We start from the raw sequence: 22,000 nt of genomic DNA on the forward strand, positions 1-22,000 counted from the left end.
CAAAATAATCCTTTTCATGCATTCAGAATTGTTCGTTTCAGTCAAGTGTTCAAAACACTCCCTACTACTTGAGTAAAATTAAAAAATTTCTACTTGGCATTCACTTTCTACACACACACACACACACACACACACACACACACACACACACACACACACACACACCACCCTTTTCTTTTACAGTCTATCTCATGTTTTTCTCCTCTCAGCATTCTATACTCTTGATAATATGGACACCTCATTAATAAAGTTTGATAGGAATGATAGGCAGTATATGTCTCTATTGGCATTCTAACTGTTTCTGTTTTTCTCATTCTACAGGAAGCTCATAATTTCAAAGGAGCAGGAAAAAGTGGAGGTCTGAGATTCTCTATTCTCAGTCTAAGTTCAGTGACCCAGATTTTGTAAAACAAATTTGTAAAACAAAATTGATTTTGGCCAATGAAGTCTTCATTCCCTTGTGCATGTCATCCCTAGAAAATGTATTAGTGATTTATTTCTCCATGCTTCTTTTCAAAATGGTTGTTTGTTTGTGAGGTTTTTTTCCCCAGAATTTATCATTTGTAATCTTCCTTCTAAAATGGAAAGAGACATTTTAGTGACTACAAAGTTGAAAGGATGGAAAATCAGACTTTCAGATTCTGACATAGCTTAAGGAGAACAGTATGAGTGCTTTGGGTGGCAAGGATGTATTCCACTGGGAGTTCTGTTTAGCCTGAGAAGAAGGTGGTGGAGATGATGAGATCCCAAGGGGGAAAAGTGGGGGAAATATGAAAATCAATCATACCATGGGACAAAAAGGATCTTGGCAAGACTTCAGAAATTTACATTTTCAGATATTGTCCATGGGGAAAAAAAATCAGCTTTCCCTCTCAGACTGAATGAATGCTAGATAGTAGTAAAAACTTGGGAAGCACTTAAAATTTCTTAGCCTCAGTTTTTCTCAATAGTCAAATGAAAATAATAGTTGTTTACCTTTCATCTGACGGTGATGTCATAAGGGAATTAATCTCATATTACCCAAATTGGGTTTTTGAGATGATACATGTAAATGCTTTCCTTTCTTCTGAGGATATATGAGTAGGATCTGGCAACAATTTACAAGAAAATATTTTTTTTTCTAGAATCAGAGCATCAGCACTCCATTATATTGCTCCCATCCTTATAGAACTACCCTCACATGGCCCATAACAACCAGACATGGGTGAATGAGTTCATTCTCTTAGGGCTATCTAATGACCGGAAAATTCAGATTTACCTCTTTGTCCTCTTCCTGTCTATGTACATGGTGACTATGCTGGGAAACTTCCTTATCATGCACCTGATCAGGCTGGACACCAGACTCCATACCCCCATGTACTTCTTCCTTAGCATTCTGTCCTTTGTGGATATTTGCTATATAAACAGCACTGTCCCACAAATGCTTATTCATTTTCTATCTTCAAGGAAGTCTATCCCATTCCATAGCTGTGTTTTTCAGTTCTATATTTCATTGGGACTGGGTGGGACTGAGTTCTTCCTGCTGGCAGCAATGGCATATGACCGCTATGTGGCAGTGTGCTTTCCCCTACACTACATAGTCATCATGCATGGAGGGTTGTGCATGGCTCTGGCTGCTGTCTGTTGGGCTGCTGGTTTCCTGAACTCACTCATGGAGACGATCATTACCTTTCGACTTCCCCTGTGTAAGGATGTCATCAATCATTTTGCCTGTGAGACACTAGCAGTCCTGCGTTTGGCTTGTGTGGATATTTCCTTCAACAAAATCATGGTGACCTTCTCAGGTTTTGTGGTCATCATGTTGCCCTGTTCCTTCGTCTTGTTCTCTTATGCCCAGATTGTTAAAGCCATTCTGCGTATCCACTCTACTCAGGGACGTCGCAAAGCCTTTGGAACCTGTGCCTCCCATCTCACTGTGGTGTCCCTTTGCTTTGGGGCCACGATCTTCACCTACATGCGACCCCAGGCCACCTCCTCAGCAGAACATGAAAAGATGCTTGCCTTATTCTATACTACAGTGGCCCCTATGCTGAACCCTATGATTTATAGCCTGAAGAACGAGGAAGTGATGGGTGCTCTGAGGAAATCACTAAAAAGATTCTCTGAAGAAACATGACAGTTCCAAGATTTACCCCTTCGTTTCCCCACCAGTAACAAGAAAGAGAAGACAAGTTAAAGAATGGAAGAATACTCTATTTTCTCATCACAGAGCTCTATCTACTTGGTACCCTATGGTGGTCAGTGCCTCTCATAGGTTATTCAGTTCAGAGGATGGAAAGGCAAGGTCTTGGGGGTTGTTGTGGCATCCAGTGGCCATCAATATTGACATGTGGTGGGATGTGAGAGTGAATTTTATATGCCCTAAAGGTACCCGCTCCCACCTTTGTTGGTAGGGGATAGTAAGGAAAGTTTCACTCTTCATAGATGCTGTTTAATATCTATACTAGCGCCTTCCATAGATTCATATTTCAGAGCACCTCTGGGTATTGGGTTGGGTCATGGAATCAAAGAATCTCAGAGTTGGAGGGCCTTGAGAATGCATATATTCCACCCCATACCAGAACTACAATCCTTTCTACAACATGTTGTTGTTCAGTGGTTGATCATTTGTGTCTGACTCTTCATGTCCTCTTTTGGGGTTTTCTTGGCAAAGATACTAGAGTGGTTTATCATTTCTTTTTCTAGCTCATTTTACAAAACCTGAGGCAAACAGGGTTATGTGACTTACCCAGGGTCACATAACTAGCAAGTATCTGAGGCCAGATTTGAATCCAGCAGATGAGTCAGCCTGATTCCAGGCCCAGCACTCTATCCACTGTACCACCTGGCTGCCCCTAAACAGCTCTATTAACCTCTATTCATGTCTCTTCCTTATTCTTGTTGCACTTCTCTGAGTACTCTCCAGCTTTCTTCATCTTTCCTAAAATGTGGCACTTAGAAACTGAACATAAATTTCTAGATGTGGTCTGAGCAGAGCAAAGTCAGGTGAATTTTCACCTCTTGTTTTGGACACTCTTATTCTGATAATACAGTTTAAGATTTCTTTTCAAGATTCCTTTTTTTAGCTGTCTTTCAGATTGTTGACTCACATTGAATATGGAGTTCACAAAAACCCAGGGTCTTTTGCAGACAAACTGCTTTCTAGCCATGACTTTGCCTTTCCTACCTTATAGTTGAGAAATTGCTTTTTAACTTCTGTAATAATTTATATTTATTCCCATCATGTTCTTAGAGTCAGACAAAAGTGTTAGCCTGACAAGATATTTTTTAATCTGACCTCTGTCATTCAATATGGTGCCCTCCCTCAATGCTTTGTGTCATCTACAGATTTAGTAGCATGCCATCCATAAGCATGTGAAAGAGCACAGAGCGATTGCAAAGATCCCTGTTCAGCCAGTTCCTATGAATGTCAATTTCATTTCTATCCCTAAGAGATAGTCCAAAATAACTTATTTTGTGGGCCTTTGCTGAGAGCTATAAGATAAGATTCACTTGTAACAAGCTGCCTCCCCTCTGTAGATGCCTCCTGTGTCTGTCATTTCTTGACGCTTTCATAACTTGTATTTCTTTTCCCCATCTGATTTACCATTCAGTTTTTTGCATGTTTTTGCCATACATTTAAAACCAATAGAACTAATAGTTAGGGTGGAGTGATCATTATTTTTCCTCAGGGTCCTGAAATTTAGAGGGTATAAACATTTTTAAAATGATTTTTAAAAAAATTATGAAGCTTTACAATTTGTTACATTTTCACAGATTGTTTTGTTCTGCTAGAAATGTTGGAGCTAGTTATCTAGAAAAAGAGTTTTGTTTTTTTTTTTGTTAGAAAATAACTAGGGGTAGAGCCAACATGGTAGAGTAAAAGCAGGGATTTGCTTGAGCTCTCCCCCCAAAACCCTCCAAATACCTGTAAAAAAAAAACAGCTCTAAACAAATTCTAGAGCAGTAGAACACACAAAATGATGGAATGAAACAAATCTTCAGCCCAAGACAACCTAGAAGGTCGATAGGAAAGGTCTGTTTCACCAGTCTGAAAGAGGAGTGCACTGAATCACTGGCAGCTGTGGTGGTTTCCAAACTTCTCAAACAACAAATACCAAAGACAACTTAGAAGGTCAGTAGAGAAGATCTGTCAGACCTGAGTGACAAAAGAGCACATCAACCCCCAGCCTCAAGGAGGTAGAGATGGGGGGGGGGGGGGGGGGGTCAGAAGCAGCAGCTGCTTTTGTGCCTGCTTGCAGAGTTCTTGGCCCACAGTCAGTGTGGGGAATCAAGTGACTGATCAGAGGGGGATTGCAGGGATTTCTTTGCTGGCATGGAGGCAGGATTTCCTTGCTCTGCCCATGCTTCCATCTGGATCACAATCCTGGGTGGCACTCCTGGGGACAGGAGGAGTGCTGGCATAGTGGAGCTTGTGGCAGTGGTAGAGAGGAAATCCTCCTCACAGTTGCAAGACAGAAAAGAGTACTTGTGGTTGCTCACAGATCAGAGTACAGACTAGAAGAGGACTAAACATCTCTCTTTTGATTATACCGCATTGGAAGAACAGAAAATTTTACAGGTCCTCAGAAATATCTCTGAAAACAGCTGCACAAAACCCCTGAAGATTGGGATAATACACATTGAAAGCAGAATCCTACATTAACAAAGAGTTAAAAAGTCAAAAAATTGGCTGGGAAAAATGAGCAAACAGCAGGAAAAAAAATCAGACTATAGAATTTTACTTTGGTGACAAACAAGATCAAAATATACAACCAGAAGATGACACCAAAGTCAAAACTGCTACATCCAAAGCCTCCAAGAAAAGTACAAATTGGTGGTAGGCAATGGAAGAGCTCAAAAAGGATTTTGAAAACCAAGTAAGAGAAGTAGAGGAAAAATTGGAAAGAGGAATGAGAGTGATGCAAGAAAATCATGAAAAATGAGTTAACAACTTGGTAAAGGAGACTCCCCCAAAATGCTAAAGAAAATAACGTCTTAAAAACAGACTAATCCAAATGGCAAAAGAGGTCCAGAAAATAACTAGATGATATAATTGCTTTGGGTACCAACATTGCTATTTACCACTTTGGAAATCAATTGGTTGTGTGAGAGTCTGACCTCTCCCTACGAAACCTATTACATTTGCTTCATCATTAAGTCACTGTGTTGAGGAGATGATGGGACTGTAGTTGTCCTGCCCATCAATGAGGAGGAGTCATTGAAAGCTTAACTAAGCTGTCTGTGACAAGTTTGAAGTAGCCTCTTCAAAAGACCATATATGTCCCTCTCTTAGTTCTTCTGTTGCTCCTCCTGCCATGGCCTAAAGATCACCACATCCAAGGTTTCAGAGATCTCTTTGATTGTATTTTTCCTTTGTCTCTCCCCACTCCCATCCCCATTGTCCTTACATATTCTTGTTAAAATTAAAGCTGTGGGCTTTCCCTGAGTTAGCTAAAAAGAACCATGATAAAGACTTAGGATTTATGCATTAATGGCTTATGTGATACTTTTATGAAATTATGTCCTCTGCTCCTTTCTTAGCTTCTAGTACATATCATGACAACAGGTGACTCTCAGATGGACATATCCAGGCATAATCTCTTTTCTAAACTCATTACTGGCATGATGATGACTGATGATGATGATGGCCAGCATTTCTATAGCACTTTAAAATTTACTAAGTACTGTATGTAATTCTCATTTGGTGTATGCTGGTTGTTGTCCTTCGTCTTCAAAGAGGACCAAAATGACATCACCATGATAAAGTGAAATTTCAGTGTGTCCGACTGTGGCTGATCAGACCAATATGAGCTCAGAATGCTCTACCACAGGTTGGGCACAGATAGTCTGTGTGAATATTTGGTGTGGATATTCCAAATTTGCACTTCCTGTGTTTACTTTGTACTGTCTCAATTCTGCTTTGCTCATAGAGCACAGCACCTCTTCTGATGTGGGCACGCCATGCTGAGCAGTCCTGTGCCAGTGTCTCCCATGTTACACAGTCAAATCCAAAGTTCTTGAGAGAGACCTTGAGAGTGTCCTTGTATCGTTTCTTCTGGCCACCATGTGATCTCCTGCCCCATGCAAGTTCTCCATAAAATAGTCTTTTTGGTAAGCGTACATTTTGCATTGAAACAACGTGGTCAGTCCATTGGAATTGTGCTCTCTGAAGCATAGTTTGAATACTTGGCAGTTCAGTTCAAGCAAGGACTTCAGTATCTTGTACCTTATCCTGCCAGGTGATCCTCAGAATCTTCCTAAGATAGTTCGAATGGAAACAATTCAGTTTCCTGGCAAGGCGCTGGTTGACTGTCCTGTTTCACAAGCATATAACAATGAGGTCAGCACAACAGCTCTGTAGACCTTCAGTTTGGTAGTCAGTCTAATACCTCCTCTCTCCCAAACTTTTCTTCAGAGCCTCCCAAACACTGAGCTAGCTCTGGCAATGCCTACATCAACCCCATTGTCAATGTGTACATCCCTGGAAAGTACACTACCAAGGTAAGTGAACTTATCCACAACATTCAAAACTTCTCCATTTGTTGTGACTGATGTTCCTTGTATGGATGGTGTGGTGGTGGCTGAAGGAGCACCTATGTTTTCTTGGTATTAGTTATTAGGTCAAAATTAGCACAGGCAGCACAGAATTGATCCATACTTTGTTGCATCTCAGCTTCAGAGGCTGCACTGAGTGTGCAACGGTCTTCAAACAGAAAACCATGCACCAACACTCCCTCCACTTTGGTCTTGCCTTGTAGCCTTTTCAAATTGAAAAACTTACCATCAGTATGGTAGTTGACCTTGATACTATGTTCATCCTCGTTGAAAGCATTTGTCAACATGGCTGAAAACATCATGCTAAAAAGCATGGGAGCAAGCACACAGCCCTGTTTCACTCCATTGGTGACAGGGAAGGCATGAGAGCATTGCCCATTATCCAGAACCTGGGCAAACATGCCATCATGAAATTGATGCACAATATTGATGAACTTCTCTGGGCAACCAAATTTTGACATAATTTTCCACAAGCCCTCATGACTAACAGTGTCAAGGGCCTGGGTCAGATCTACAGACATTGTGTACAGACCTCTGTTCTTCTCCTGGCATTTGTCCTGGAGTTGTCGGGCAACAAATACCACATTGACTGTTCCTTGGTCCTTGCTGAAGCCACACTGGCTCTCAGGCATATGACCATCTTCCAGGTGAAGGATCTGCCTATTAAGGAGGACTCTAGCAAGAATTTTTCCAGCAATGACTAAGAGATTCCCCTGTGATTGTCGCAGGACAATCTATTCCCTTTACCTTTACAGAGATGGACAATGGAAGCATCCTTGAACTCCTGGGGGATAACCTCCTCTTGCCATATAACCTGGAAAATTTCAGTCAGCTTTTGTATGACCAGTGGTCCCCCTACCTTATAAATCTCAGCTGGAATAGAATCAGTACCAGGTGTTTTGCCACATGAAAGGAGCTTAATGGCCCTCAAAACCTCTTCTTCGGTTGGAAGTTCAACTTTTGGATACCTCAACATTTCAAAATCAAGATGAGAGAAATGAAACTCATTATTTCCTACTTACCCCATAATTCCATATCGCCTATATGCAGAATTTCTTTTTAGGATACTACAGGCCTCTGAATTAGCTAGGTTGGAAACCATCCTTGGTTCTTCCCTCTCCTTTAACTCCCTCCACCACCACCTCCAGTCTCATATCCAATTAGGTCATAAGTCTTCTCAATTTTTGTTTCATAATATCTCTCACATCCATTCCATTATTTCTATTCATAGGGTGAGTAGCTTACTATGTCAGGTCCTTATCTCTTATCAGGACTATTATAATAGCCTACCAATTTTTTTTGTATTCTTCTAGTCTCTCCCTTTTCTAATCCCCTCCACGTAGTTAACAAAATAATCATCTTGTGTCTGACCGTATCACTCCCCTACTCAAAAATTATTTTAGCAACTCCCCTTTTCCTCGAGGATCAAATACAAACTATTCCAACCTGCATTTAAAGTCCTCCATGGCCTAGCTCAAGTCTACCTTTCCATCCTTATTTCATGTATGTTCATATATTATATAGAAATAAATGTATTATACACACACATCTATCTACAAACTAGCTGTTTGCCATTCTGTTCCGTCTCTTACCTTTGTGCATTTGACCAGGTTGTTTAGGATTGAAATTAAAATCCTTATCTCTGGCTTTCCATAGCCATATTTTTCTTCAGGAGCCAGATCAAGTACCAACTACAGCATTAAGTTTTCTTTCATCTCCCTAATTAGAGCTCTCTCTTTTTTTTCAAATTACCTTGCATTTAATACCCCATAGGAATAATGTGAGGCTCTGCAGGGAAGAGAGTTTTCTGTTTTTGTATTTTTAATGCCTCACAACTTTACACAGTTCTACCTCACTTCAACCCAGTTCACACCTAAGTAAATACATCACCAGTGATGTCATCAGACTTCTTCTAAAATCAAGGATGAACAGCATCAGCCTCACATAATACCATGCATATTGTAGACAAGTGCCTACTCTATGTTGTATACTTCCTGAGGCTGTGGGGAGCCACAATAATGGATCATGCAGGTCTTACCTTATGGAGGTTAGAATCTGATGAGAAAGATATGACACATATGCCAATAACCATAATATTAAGATAGAACACAAGGGCATAAGAAAGATATGAAATGATGGGAGTCAATAGGCACAAATAACTTATGATTATCATCAATGATAAATCACATATGGAATTGGAGCTTAGTCAAATTTGTGTCACTTATTCATGCTGCAATTTCAATCCCAAGCTTTCTCTGTTACACTGCAGACAAATGACCTTCCCTTAGTGGATTATTTCCTCAGAGAATTGGAATATTTGCATATATACTACCTAATTTCAAATATAAATCTGCTTTACTCCCCTTTCCCCAACACCATAGATAATAAATAATAAATGATAAATACTAATTATCTTAAAATTATCACAGATTTAGAGCTAAAAGGTACTCCACAAGTCATCTAGTCCAACCCTCTTATTTTATAGCAAGAGGACATTGTAATCCAGACTTGCCTAAGGTCACATAGGCAACAGCCTCAGAAATAGGATTTGAACTCAGGTCTTCTGACTCCAATGGCAGAATTTTTTTTACTCTACCAGATTGCCTCCTATGAAAACTGAAGTTATTAAAAATGTTTTTTCTGTCTTCTGTCTGGTCTTCTGCCACCCCTTGTTTCTTAAATTGTGGGTGGCAGTGCAGTCACTGAAGGGGTTGTGAGTAGAAAAAGTTTAAGAAGCCCTGTTAGAGACTCACAAGTAAACTATTATATTTAGTAAATTTTTTTAGCTTCCAAGATCTAAGCTAGATTTTCATTGCTAAATATTGTTCTGAAAAAGACAGCAATTGCCATGGGACAGTCATCTTGTTTGTACTGACAAAATGTCCTTTCTCATAGGAGAACATCCCCTCCAGTTGGGCTGTTAGGCATTTTCTCAAAAAGAATCAAAGAGAATTAAATGACTGGATTGACTGTTTTTCCACGTGCAATATTATCCTGTATGACAAGACCTTTCCCATAAGAACATATCCTCAATGGAAGAGAAATCAATTTCATTACAGATTGGATTGCTGTCACATAGCTATGCTATGAAATAAGCAAGACCTGCTTAGAATAAAAGAGCTACCACTGGAAGGCAGTAGAAAGTTGAATTTATGGTCAACTGGGAGTGCTATTTCCAGTGCTGCTACAGTCCTCTTGGTGAAGGAAGGACGAACGACAACAATCAATGAGGGAAAGTTATAGAGAAGTAAATTTCGTCAATAGTATAATGAAATATTTTTAAAAACAGAACTACTCAACAGTGGATTGAACTGCTTCCCGAGGTGGGGAGCTTTTCATCACAAGAAATACTCAATCGTATGGTAGCCAAAGAGTTTAGTACTCAGGGAAATAGAGGGAATGTTCTGAAGATCAGAGGCATGTTACAACAAGATTTGTAGATCTCATTATGGCTGAACTTATTCATGTGTCTACCTGTTGAATAACTTGAACCTCTCCCTCTCTGCCCCTCACCTGCATGTGGAGCTAGAGAGCCTAGTGTCCAGCGAAGCATAAAGATTTTAGTGATGGAATTATTTAGCAACTAGGGAGATGGTAGCCCCATTATACTCTGTACAGTGAGACCACATCTGAACTATAGTGTTCAGTTCTGGTGACCTTATCATAGGAAGGGCACTGAGGAACCAGAGAACTGTGCAAAATAGCAGGGGATATGTGGAGAGTAATCACTAAAATCTTTATGCTTTATACTTTCTGTCTGTGTGACCCTGGGCAAGTCAATTAAGCTTTGTCTGCCTCATTTTTCCATCTATAAAATGAGGGTAATTATTTTTACCAATCTCCTACAGTTGTTGTGAAGATCTAATAAATTAACAGCTATTAAGGATTAGCAAAACTTCATGTGCTATATGATAACAGTTAACATCTAGATAATGCTTTAAGGTTTGGAAAGACTTTTAGAGATAATACCTCGTTTGTTTCTTACAACAATCCTAGAAGGTTGTTACTATTAACATGTCCATTTTACATGGGGAAACTGAAGCAAACAGATTAAGTGAAAACAATATCTGAGAATGGGAACTGGAATTTTGAAGCACAGTTTAAATTACAGAAATGATGGATTTTTGGCAAGGGATGGAAAGCATCTAACAGGCCAGTAAAAATTCTTGAGAAGCAATAACATTTAAGGCAAAACAAAACAAAACAAACAAACAAACAGAAAAAACCCAAACCAAAAACAAATGAACAAACAAACATGATCTGGATAAAGCCCATACATCTGGTATTGTAAATAGTATTGGGTATATCAGGCACTTACCAGTTAATTCCCAGGGAAGGGGCAGAGGCACAGAAATAGGATCATAGGTTCTATAGCAAGTGTTTTTAACCTTTTTTTGTGTTGTCATGGACCCCTTTGACAGTCTGGTGAAGACTATGGACCCTTTCTCAGAAAAATGGTTTTAAGTACCTAAAACAAAATACATAGGATTACAAAGGAAACCAATTATATGGGAATATAGCTTTGAAAATATTTTTTAAAAATTCATAGTCCCCTCTCCCCCCATTAAGAACCCTTGATCTACAGGTATTCAGAGTTTCATTTTACACAGGGAAACCTGAGTGCCTTAGGCTTACTGGGTCATAGATTTAGAGCTAGAGGAGACTTCAAAGTTCCTCTAGTCTAATACTTTGATTTTCCAGTCAAGAAAACTGGAGCCAAGAGATGCTGAGTAACTTTCCCAAGGTAAGACATGCAATGTCAGAGCCAGAATTTGAGCCTAAGTCCTCTGATTCCACATACAGCAAAACTGTCCCCTTTAACATATGACCCAGGCTCACATATCTGGTAAATTTCAGAAAGTGGAATTTGAATGAAGAGCTTCCTGACTCTGAGTGTAGCACTGCATTCATCATGCCATGTTGCCGTACTCTAGACTGATGAATAGACAATCCATTTTGCTTTATGACTACAATTGCCATTAGGCTATAATCACAATTATTCATTATTTGTTGGCTCATATTGTTTCCCACAATCTCATCTTGTCTTGGAGCCCAAAATTCATTAAAACGAACAAACATACAAAAACTTCCTACATTACATTTTTCAGGTATATTCAGACAAGTCAAGACTTTCCAGGACTGGATGATCGGTTTCATTGTGTACAATGCTATCTATCCCCCTCTGAATCTCTCCTGAGTTCTCACAGGAAAAGGACAAGGGTCTTACCATAAACAGCAGAGGGCAGCAGAGGGCTTCATCTGAAACAAACCACAGTTTAAGCCAACTGATCTGTTGATGAAGGAAAAAGCATGGAGAATGGGAAGGTGAAGTCAGGAAGTAAATAGGCAGGCTAGAGATGGGAATGTAGTAAGAGTGAAACAGTTAGTACGTTACTTTGATGAAGCAGACAGAAAGGAAATGATAAGGAAATTTACATGCCTCATTATGTACAAGGCACTATGCTAAGCCCTAGGGCTACAAAGACAAAAATTCACTAAGTCTCCCTCCCACCCCACCTCCACCCCCTTAAGAAAGCTTGCATTATAATTAGTCAACAGCATTATGCACTCATCATGTGCCAGGCACTGTACAAAGAACTAGGAATGCAAAAGAAACATTTTAAAAAAAAAGAAAGGAGAAGAAAAGGAAGAAAAAAGAAAAGAAAGAAAATAAGAAAAAATAGTCTCTGATCTTAAGGAGATCACAGTCCTCTGGAATGGGGGTGGAGGGCAAAAAAAAATATCAAGAATTATAGATTTCAAAATGAAAGACTCTTAGAGGCCATCTAATGCAATCTTTTCACTGAAACCAAACTCTTACTAGTGTAAATAAGTCCAAAGTCATAGAAGTTGTGGTTCTTGTTGTCCTTTGAGCTCGAAGAGGATCAGAATGATATCACTATGTCCGGGTCAAGGTACAATGTGTCTGACTATGGCTGATCCGAACAATACAAACTCAAGCTGGGAAGACTCCACCTCAGATCAGGCACAAGTAGTCCATGTGTCCATCTGAGAGAAAGATGTCTCTAAATTTGTACATCTCATGTCGCTTTTGAGCTACTATATTTCTGCTTTGCTCATAGAACACAGAAAATTGTTTGATGTGGTATTTGAACCTTAGTCCTTTGATTTCAAATCCATGGTTCTTTCTACTCTACCACACATATCCACAGACAAATAAATGCAAAGAAACATAAATAAGGAGAGAATATTAATATATTGGGAGATCAGATTATGAAGCAGGTACCAGATGAGGCTTTATAAGGTCAGCGACACCCTCTTGAATTTAAAGCAGGAAGGAACCTTAGAGAGTGTCTGGCTGAACTCCTTTATTTTATACATGAAGAAATAGGTCTTGAGAAAGCAAATGACTTACCCAAAGTCATACAGGTAGAAAGAAGCAAAATCAGCATTCAAACCCAAGTGTTTTGACCATCTAGTTATGGTGCCCTTTCCACACTACTCTCTGCTACCTCCTCCCACATCGAGAATCTAAGGCAACTATATCCCTCCTTAATCAACATAACAGAATATTGGCATTTCAGGCACTCAGAGAATTCAAATGTGAATTGACTATGACCTAGTACTTGCCAAAAGTCTGTAGCTACTTGAAAGAGACAGAGTAAAACACATATTAACTCTGCATTCCTCTAGGTTTCTAAGCTCTAAGATCTATCCCTGTATTAAGTCAGCTATGTACCTCTGCTATATTATCTTAGCTCCCCACAGAAATGCCTTCCCTAAGTTAAGATTTAAAGCTATGCCCTCAGCTTTGAAGGTTGATTTAAGAAACATATATTTGACTAACATTCCTGGATTTTTTTTTCTAAACCACAATTGAAGATACTGTCTGATGTTATCTAATGTCCCTTATATAAAGACCCACATGGTGAATTCTTCTTAGAATTCCATGCCAGGGGGGAAATAGTTTCTCTTCAGTTGAACTTTTATGCATTTTATTGATTTTTTTAAATTTTATTTTTTCAATTAACAAAAAACACTCCCCTCCTCTCCTACACTCCCTCTTTTGAAAAAGAAAGAAAACCAAAACCTGTGTAATACATATTTAATGACCCATTAAAAAAAAAAATCAAACAGTTCAAGCTACATAAACCATTCCATTTCCCTTTTTGCCCAGTTTCCAATAAGCTCTGTAAGTCTATTGTCTTTGAAATGTTTGGTCTTTACCGCTGGCTAAATGCAATAAAATGATATCCTTGAACTTGACTAGGTTGTACCTGAAAATGTTTGAGAATAAGGTATACTTCAATTTTATCACATCATTATGATTAATAGTGCTGTAGATGCTCTTTGAATCCCTTACAATATTTATTCCACATATAATTACTTTTTTCTTGATTTTGATAACTTCTTTTCAAATAGAGAAATGGGAATTTGTTCAGAACAATTTCATATATATATATATCACATGTGTGTGTCTGTATCCTATATATATATATATATCCTATATATATATCCTATACATATATATATATATGATTTACAATTTCAGAAGTTGGGTGGCTTATTTTAAGGAAAGACTTAAAGGTCCTTTTTGTAACAAAAGTTTCCATTAATTTCATTCATAATCTTTTTGACCAAAGAGTATTATGGAACCTATTTTTTTCTGGCAAATGGACATCATTCTTCCTGAACACTCAGTACACAGAAATCCCCCAAACAAATATCTCTTTAAACTAATGCATTCTTGCAACATTACAATTAGACTTCTGTTAATACTGTCAGTAACAGTCATCCTGAAGCTCCAATCTTCCAGTTGAATCAAAAGTGGTTTGGTTCTTTTTTTTTTTCAAGATTTTTAGTGGTTTACGGGGGAGAGGGGTTGAAGGTTTTCCTGTATAAGATCTTTAATGTTGATCATAAAACGTTATCAGTTTAAACAAATATTTACATTATTGATGGTTTGATGATTCACTGGATCAGAAATGAATGTAATCACCTACTTCAAAGGATTTATTAAAAGAAAATAGTTTCGGGGATAATTTGAACCTTTTATAGAGGAAAATGTTGATACCGCCCATTAAATTTAAAAGTATGTCATGAATACAAGTTCTCCACCCAGAGTCAGTTGTTAAACATTTACCTTGCTATTATTTTTTCTGTTCTGGTCAGAAGCTCTGAGGGTCTTTCCCTTCCAGACTAATTTTTTTATAAAGGCAAACTAGGCCATCTTTTGTCTCAGTTGTTACCTGGCCTTTAATGACTGAATGGGTATTGCTTCAGACAAATTGAAATGTGTGAAACACCCGAGATTAAAAAGGCTAGGGTCTCGCACTGCATCTGGGGCCATTACCAGTCATCTTGACCTGTGTGTTACCACTGGACTCTGATGACCAGAGTGAGGCTGATGACTATGCACAGCTCTGCCTCACTTAAATCCAGTTCACTTGCAAGTCAAGACATCCTCCTCCTCCTGATAATCATTGGTCCTCTTTGAAAACAAAGGACAAACAATTACAGCATCATGGTCATCAAGTGCTGAAGAGTCAGGCATTTTCTAAAACAGTCCATCACTTACAAATAAATGAACTGGAGGAACACTTTAATAGCATCTGGTGGCCCAGTGGATAAAACCCTGGACTTGGATTCTGGAAGACCTGACTTTAAATCTGGCCCCTAACACTTATTAGTTGTGTGTCTCTGGGCAAGTCACTTAATCATGTTTGCCTCAGTTTTCTCATCTAAAAAATGAGCTGGAGAAGGAAATGGCAAGCCATTCCAGTATTTTTGCCAAGAAATCACCATATCGGGTCAGACACAACTGAAAGCAACTAAAGAATAACAAAAGGTAATCATGAAACCAAATTCAATTCAGCAAACATTTAAGTGCCTACCATGTATAATGTACCAAAAAGTGGTATTCCAGAATGAAAAAAAAAATGTATAGTCCCTGGCTTTAAGGAGTTTTTATTCTAGTGAAAAGGTTGATAAAATTTGCCTATAAGTTAGCAAATAAGGACTCTATAGGTCTCTTGTCCTTATGTTAATGTTTGGGATAAATAAGGAAATTCTAAACTAATTGGCAATGGAAGTATGGGACTCTTGCTAGTTTGTGCAGTAAGGATGAGATGTAAACTAGCAGAAATGATGCTGATTGCCATCTGAAGTCATACAAAGCAAGTGTAATCCATCCTTCATATAACAGCCTTTCACACCGGCTAAGATCTAGAAAAAGCATAAAGTATGGTATGACTTAAACCAAAACCAAACCCAAAACAATTTTCTCTGGAGTATGTGAAGAAGGAAGAAAAAAGTTATAGTTCTCTCCTGACTCCTCTAACTCAAGAAACAAAGAGAGAAGAAAAGGTGTCATCTAAATAAAGACAGACTAACTTTTTCATGTTGAAATAATATTAGAGGACTTTACCATAAGGATATTAAAGAGATGACATATTATATAACTTGTAAATAGTCTGCCTGTACATAATCTTTGCTCTCTATCATAAAGTATTTATGATGCATGAACAAAGATCAGCCTGACATTTTTAACAAGACATTTCACTATGAGAAGTACAAGAATATGGGAGAACCATTGTGGAAGACATAACTAACTGAGAACGGCCCAATGAGTCTCTGTCTGCGGTGGCGTTGCACAAAGAGCTAGTGATTCTAAGAAGTTGGGGGTAGGGTGGCATGCTTTGTTGGGAGAGCAGTGATTTGGTGTAGCTTCAGAAATGCAAGACAAAGACAGCTAGTTCCTCCTTGACCCAGTCTTTCTAGGTAAACCATGATGTGATATGATTGGCCTTACTACTAGCCACCAACAATTTAGGATCATAGACTCAGAGATAGAAGTGATGTTCAAGGTCATCTAATCCAAACTCCTTATCTTATATATGAGGAAACTTAGGCCTAGAGAGATTAAGCTATTTGTCCAAATTCATACAGATATTAAGTGTTGGGTTTTGACTTTGAATTCAGTTCCTCTGACCTCAAAGTCAATTCTTCTTCTATTTTGCCATATTGCCTACGTGGTAGTAGCTGAAAAGATTAATTGACCCTAATCTAAATAGCAATTAGGATTTGACACTAAGAGACAAGCAAAAAACACAGATCTGAAGTGATGGACTTTAGTTGGGCTACCTGTGGTGGGTCTGGCCATGATTCAGAAAAAAACAATAGCTTTCTACCCAAAACATTCTTCTATGCCAAGAAGAGGTCACAAAGCAGCTACAATTCAGTGCATAAAAAGCAGGTAATTGTTTTGTTTTGTTTTTGTGGGTTTTTTATTTTTATTTTTTTTGGCAGTGAGGACACCACAGACCATAGAATCATAAGCAAACATAACCGAGCAGAGACTGAACCATGGCATTGGAGTGGAGAAATCAATCAACAACGAAGATGCTCTGCAGAGGAGCCCCAAGTGGGAGGCTCAGATGGGGAGCGGTATTCCAGCTGGCACATAGTCAAAGGATTACAGAATCAAACAATCATTGAATCTGAGTGTTGGGAGGTCATTCAGACCTTCCAGCTGGGTGTCAAATGCAGCCCACAGGCTGAACACACTGTGCTAGCCTTTTCAGATCCTTCTAGATCCCGACTCTATGATTATTTCGTTAACTGTCCCTCCCAGCTTTGTGTCACATGCAGATTCGATGACTGTGGCATCTGTGCCTTTGACCAAGTGATTTGTAGAAGTGTTAAACAATACAGGGTTAAGCACAAATCCTGGGGGCACTCCACTGTAGACCTCTGGTCACATTGCAACCTATGTATAGCTTGCTTTGTGTGTATTTGTTCTCATGTTGTCTCCCCCATTAGATTGTGAGTTCCTTGAGGGCAGGGACTGTCTTTTGCCTCTTTTTGTATCTCCAGCACTTAGCACAGTGCCTGGCACATACTAGGGACTTAGTAAAAGTTTATTGATTGACTGACTGATATTGAATCATTAAAAACTGCTCTTTGATTCTGACCATCCAACCAGTTAGAAATTTATATGACTATATTGTTGTTTAATCCATATCTCTTCATTTTCTCTCCAGGAATAATATAAAGCAATGTATCAAAAGCCTGAGGGGTTTCAGTCACAGAATCTAAAGAACTGAAAAGAACCTCAGAGGTCATGTGGCTCATCCCATATGAACAATATCCCCAATTAGGGAACATCTACCTTTGGCTAGAAGACCTATACTGATGGGGGATTTGCTACATTCTGAGACAGTTTCTTTCATTCTGGGATAGCTCTAATCATTAAGAAATTTTTCTTTACCTTAATCTGAAAACTGCCATTCTTCAACTTCCATATGTTCAGTTCAGTTCAATTCAACCAGCATTTAATAGGTACTTATGATATGAGAGGTACTGTATTAGGATCTGGAGAGATAAAAAGAAAAAAGAAATCTTTAGACCTAAGGAATCAACATTTTTGAGTTCTAGCTCTCCTTTCCTAGACCTTGGGGAATAAAACTAAATCATTTTCCATGTGACAGTTTTTTAGATATCCAAAGATGTCCCAACTAAGTAATGTCTTCTTCAGGCTAAATGATTTTTTTTAACTGATATTTATATGGCATGTTCTCCAGTCTGTTCCATAGCCTTGGCACCCTTCTCTGATTGAACTTATTAATGTCCTTCCTACAATGTGACACTCAGATGTGAACACAGTATTCCTGAGATAGTCTTACCAAGGTATTATTTGTCCTTCGTTTTTGAAGAGGGCCAATGGCATCATGGTCCATGATTACTTGTTTGTAAATTGGAATTAAGTGAGGCAGAGCTGTGCAAACTGTACACTTATCTGTACACTTATCTTCCCTCTACTCCAGGTGGATGTTCCTTAACTGGTTATAACAGAAGAGATAAGGTGGCTTGACTATCTCCCAAATCTTATTCTGTCTCTTACAGCAACACTCACCAGGGCATGACTTTACACTTACCTTGCTATTTGGTTGGGGAAGAAGGTTGGCATTGTTAGGAATCAACACCCAACCTAAAGGAACTGAACCTGACCAGAAATATAGATTCCCAAATCACATTTAAGGCAGGCCCCAGAATTCTCCATTGACAGACTCCAAAGTGAATCCATCTTCTCTCTCACTCACCTCCTTAAGAATTAGAGATTATCATATGCTATACTTGCAACAGCAAATTAATGGCCTTAAAGTTATAAAGTAAAATCCAATCTCTCTTTTAGAAACATATTTTGAAACCATGATAGATGCTAGGGATACAGAGATGTATAAGACACCATGCCTGACCTAAAAGGTCTAAAAATCTAATTGAGAAAATGGAACATAAACATTAAAACCCCCCTCCAAAACTACATGATATTTGGCCTAAGTGTCAAAGGCATATGGACAATAATATTGCAGTTCAAGAGAAGGAAAAATGACTGGTAATGGGAAATTGCTAAATGAGGTGAAAAGAGCTGGGCTTGAAAGATACATAGGACTTAGACAAGCAGAGAGGAGGTGGGAAAACATTCCAGGCAGAAGACAGGAATGTACACAATGAACGAACTACTTTGGCTGGATCTGAGTTATTATTATTATTTTGGGGGGGAGTGTTGTGAGATAAAACTGAAAGGGTAGTTGGGGCTAGATTGTGGAGGGTTCGAATGCTTGGCTAAGGAGTTTAGACTTCATTCAGTAGGCAATGGGGAATAATTGAAGGTTTTAGAATCCCTGTACTGTGATAGCATAAAGCAATATTTCAGAAAGATTTCTCTGCCAACTGTGTGTGGGATTGTTTGGAAAAGAGAGTGAATAGGCATAAGGTCAAAATGGGTTGAACTTGGCTTGGCCTAGCAGCAATAAAAAGAGTAAGGAAGAGAAAAAGCCACGTGGAAATATGACGGAAGAACATGTAGAACTTGGTGATGTGACATGTGAGATGAGAGAGGAGACCAAAGGATGGCTGAAGTTTTGCAAGTGGAGAAGTATAGGTTTATGGAAGTTTTGAGTTGGAAAGGAATTTAGAAACAGTTAAACCAAACTCTCTCATTTCACAGATGACGAAGCTGAGGCCTAAGGAATAGAAATAGCGCTGCTTGAATTTCAAGCTTCTTTTCAGAGCATAGCTCAGTCCCCACCTGCTGCAGGAAGGGCTCCCAGATCCTGCCATTTCCTTTTAGTAATTTCTTCCTCTTGAAATCATTGTCTACTCTTTGTCCTCACTTATCTGTGTACCTACCATACATCATATTCCTTCTTGGAGATAGAAACTGTTGACATTTTTCAGTTTGGAAAAGTTTAGGAACTGTTTTGTCTTTGTAACCTCTGTTGCTCCTAGAATGCCTTGCTCAGAGTTGGTATTAATTCACCTGAACAAGCCCACAGAGGGATCTAGAACCTAATCCAATTCTGTAGCCTCCCCCTTCTCATTTAGCATTTCTAGATCAGACTCATTATCCTGACCAGATTGTCATACCTGTTATAATTTGTTTTTATTTAACTATGAATTTCCACCCATGTAGATTTCATAGTATCTTCCATTCTGATTTTTCATCTCTTTCTGATCTGGGACTGCTTATGTCATTCCTTACTTACAATGCACACAATGTTTCCTTTACTAACTCTTCACCCCCATTTCCAATAGGCTTTATAGCTAAGAAACAAACAAACTGTAAGTTAACCTCTGTCCACCTAATCATTGAGACACTAGTTCTAAGGTCCTTGATTTCTGCTGAACATTCCACTTCACTCACTTTATTAGGCATAGTATGCTTCTTGCATACTATTGTATGCATACTTGTATTTACATATTCTGGCTAGTATTTACAATCCCTTCCCCTTCTTTGTCCCTCTTTCGATCTTGTATTGGATGAACTGGGTACTCTCAGTAATGCTTTCATGGAATTTTAACAAGACTTTTGTTGATATGTGCTTTGTATTTCCTTTGCACGCCTGGTTTTCCAGTAATGTTTAGTTAGAAACAAAACAAAACAAAACTTTATGGCTACCTGGTAATTGGTCATACCAACATGTTTCAGAGGGAGCCTTTGCTTCCTTTATCACTATGTTCCAGCTATTCCCAAAGGTCCCCCAATTGCTTAATACACTTAAAACCTTCCTCCCTAGTACCACCCCTTTAGTAACACAGGGTTAGTCCAAAGCACCCTAGAAAACCACTCATTTAGTCATATGGTAGTACCTTATGGGCAGCTAGGTGGAGCAATGGATAGAGTGCCAAGTCTAGAATCTAGAAGGCCAAAGTTCAAGTCTGGCCTCAGATATTTACTAGCTGTGTGACCCTGGGCAAGTCACTTAACCCTGTTTGCCTCAGTTTCCTCATCTGTAAAATAAGCTGGAGAAGGAAATGGCAAACCACTCTGGTATTTTTGCCGAGATAACTCCAAATGTGGTTATGAAGAGTTGGACTCAACTGAACAATAAGGTTTGTTGAGAAGCACTTTACAAATACAGTCTCACTTTATTTTCTCCACAACTCTGAGAAGTAGGTGTTTTTGTTATCCCCATTTCAGGTGAGAAAATAGACAGGTTAGATGACTAATCCAGCGTCATATAACTACTACATACTGGAGGCAGGGTTGGAATTCTCATCTTTCTGGTCCAAGTGCTTTATCCACTGTACCACCTAGCTGCCTCAGGATCATGAATTTCAATGGCCAATCAAAGATTATCTCTAGAACCTCCTTGATGCTTTCATGGCATCTTACTATTTCCTTCTCTACTCTCACAAAAATAAACCTGTCCAGAATCATAAGATCATCAATTTAGAGTTGAAAGGGACCTTAGATATCATCTAAATTAATCAGCAAACATTTATTAAGTTGCTACTATGTTTCATCTAGTCACTGTGGTTGGCACTGGCCATGGAAGGTAATAGTGAAATAGTTCTTGCCCTCCCAGTGCTTACAATCTAGCCAAGAGAGATATGTACATATATAGTCATTTGAAAAATAAATACAAAGATAAATGGAGGGATGGCAGTAGCAGGATCAGAAAAAACTTCATTCAAGAAATGATGTTTGGGCTGAGCTTTCAAGAAAACTAGGAATTCTAAGAGACACAGATCAGGAGGGATTTAATTCTAGATATGACGAGGGGCAGCCAATACAAAGGCATGGAAATGGGAGATGGACTACCATGTTTGAGAAATAGTAAGTACAGTTTGCATGGGACATTGGGTATGTATTGGAGAATAAGGTATAACAAGCCTGGAAAATTAGATTGGGGTCAATTTAGAAATATCTCATGCCTCACCCCCCCCCCCCTTTTCTTTTACAGAAAAGGAAACTGAGGTCCTGAGATTAAGTGACTTGCCCAAAGTTGTACAGAGATTAAATGAGAGACCCCATGGAACTTTGCACCTGGTATACAAATTATGTGACTTTCATATTGTTACATACAGCAGGTACTTAATAAATGAACTAATACATTAAGAAATAAATAAATGGTGAGGGCAGACCCAGCTATTCCTGTCCTACTGTATTTCTTCCTACCACCACTTGTCTTTGTTTGTTCTGGGGAAGCTTATCAAT

General features: G+C 38.8%; 2 protein-coding genes across 6 annotated transcripts in view; one reads left to right on the forward strand and one right to left on the reverse strand.

Moving 5' to 3' along the window:
* Window positions 1-17,875, reverse strand: part of LOC140533104 (TRPM8 channel-associated factor 2-like) — a 68,216-nt gene extending 50,341 nt beyond the window's left edge. For 2 of the 5 annotated variants that reach the window (XM_072652459.1, XM_072652457.1), the window contains exons 1-3: window positions 17,768-17,875; window positions 11,765-11,796; window positions 10,856-11,005 (exon numbers count right to left, since the gene is read on the reverse strand). The gene's annotated coding sequence lies outside the window, so the exon portion shown is untranslated. Of the gene's footprint in view, window positions 1-10,855; window positions 11,006-11,764; window positions 11,911-17,767 lie in introns of those variants that run through there. The other 3 variants (XM_072652463.1, XM_072652460.1, XM_072652458.1) reach the window with 2 other exon arrangements.
* LOC140533103 (olfactory receptor-like protein OLF3) lies at window positions 1,181-2,139 on the forward strand. The gene has a single exon (XM_072652452.1). It carries the CDS (start codon window positions 1,181-1,183, stop codon window positions 2,114-2,116), a length of 936 nt encoding a protein of 311 aa, XP_072508553.1. The 3' UTR covers window positions 2,117-2,139.
* Window positions 17,876-22,000: the final 4,125 nt, after the last annotated feature.

This window comes from Notamacropus eugenii, chromosome 3, assembly GCF_028372415.1.
Source record: "Notamacropus eugenii isolate mMacEug1 chromosome 3, mMacEug1.pri_v2, whole genome shotgun sequence".
Classification (NCBI taxonomy): Eukaryota; Metazoa; Chordata; class Mammalia; order Diprotodontia; family Macropodidae; genus Notamacropus; species Notamacropus eugenii.

Excerpts from the sequence above, each read along its gene's own strand:
- LOC140533103 (XM_072652452.1), top strand. The coding sequence starts at position 1,181 with ATGGCCCATAACAACCAGACATGGGTGAATGAGTTCATTCTCTTAGGG.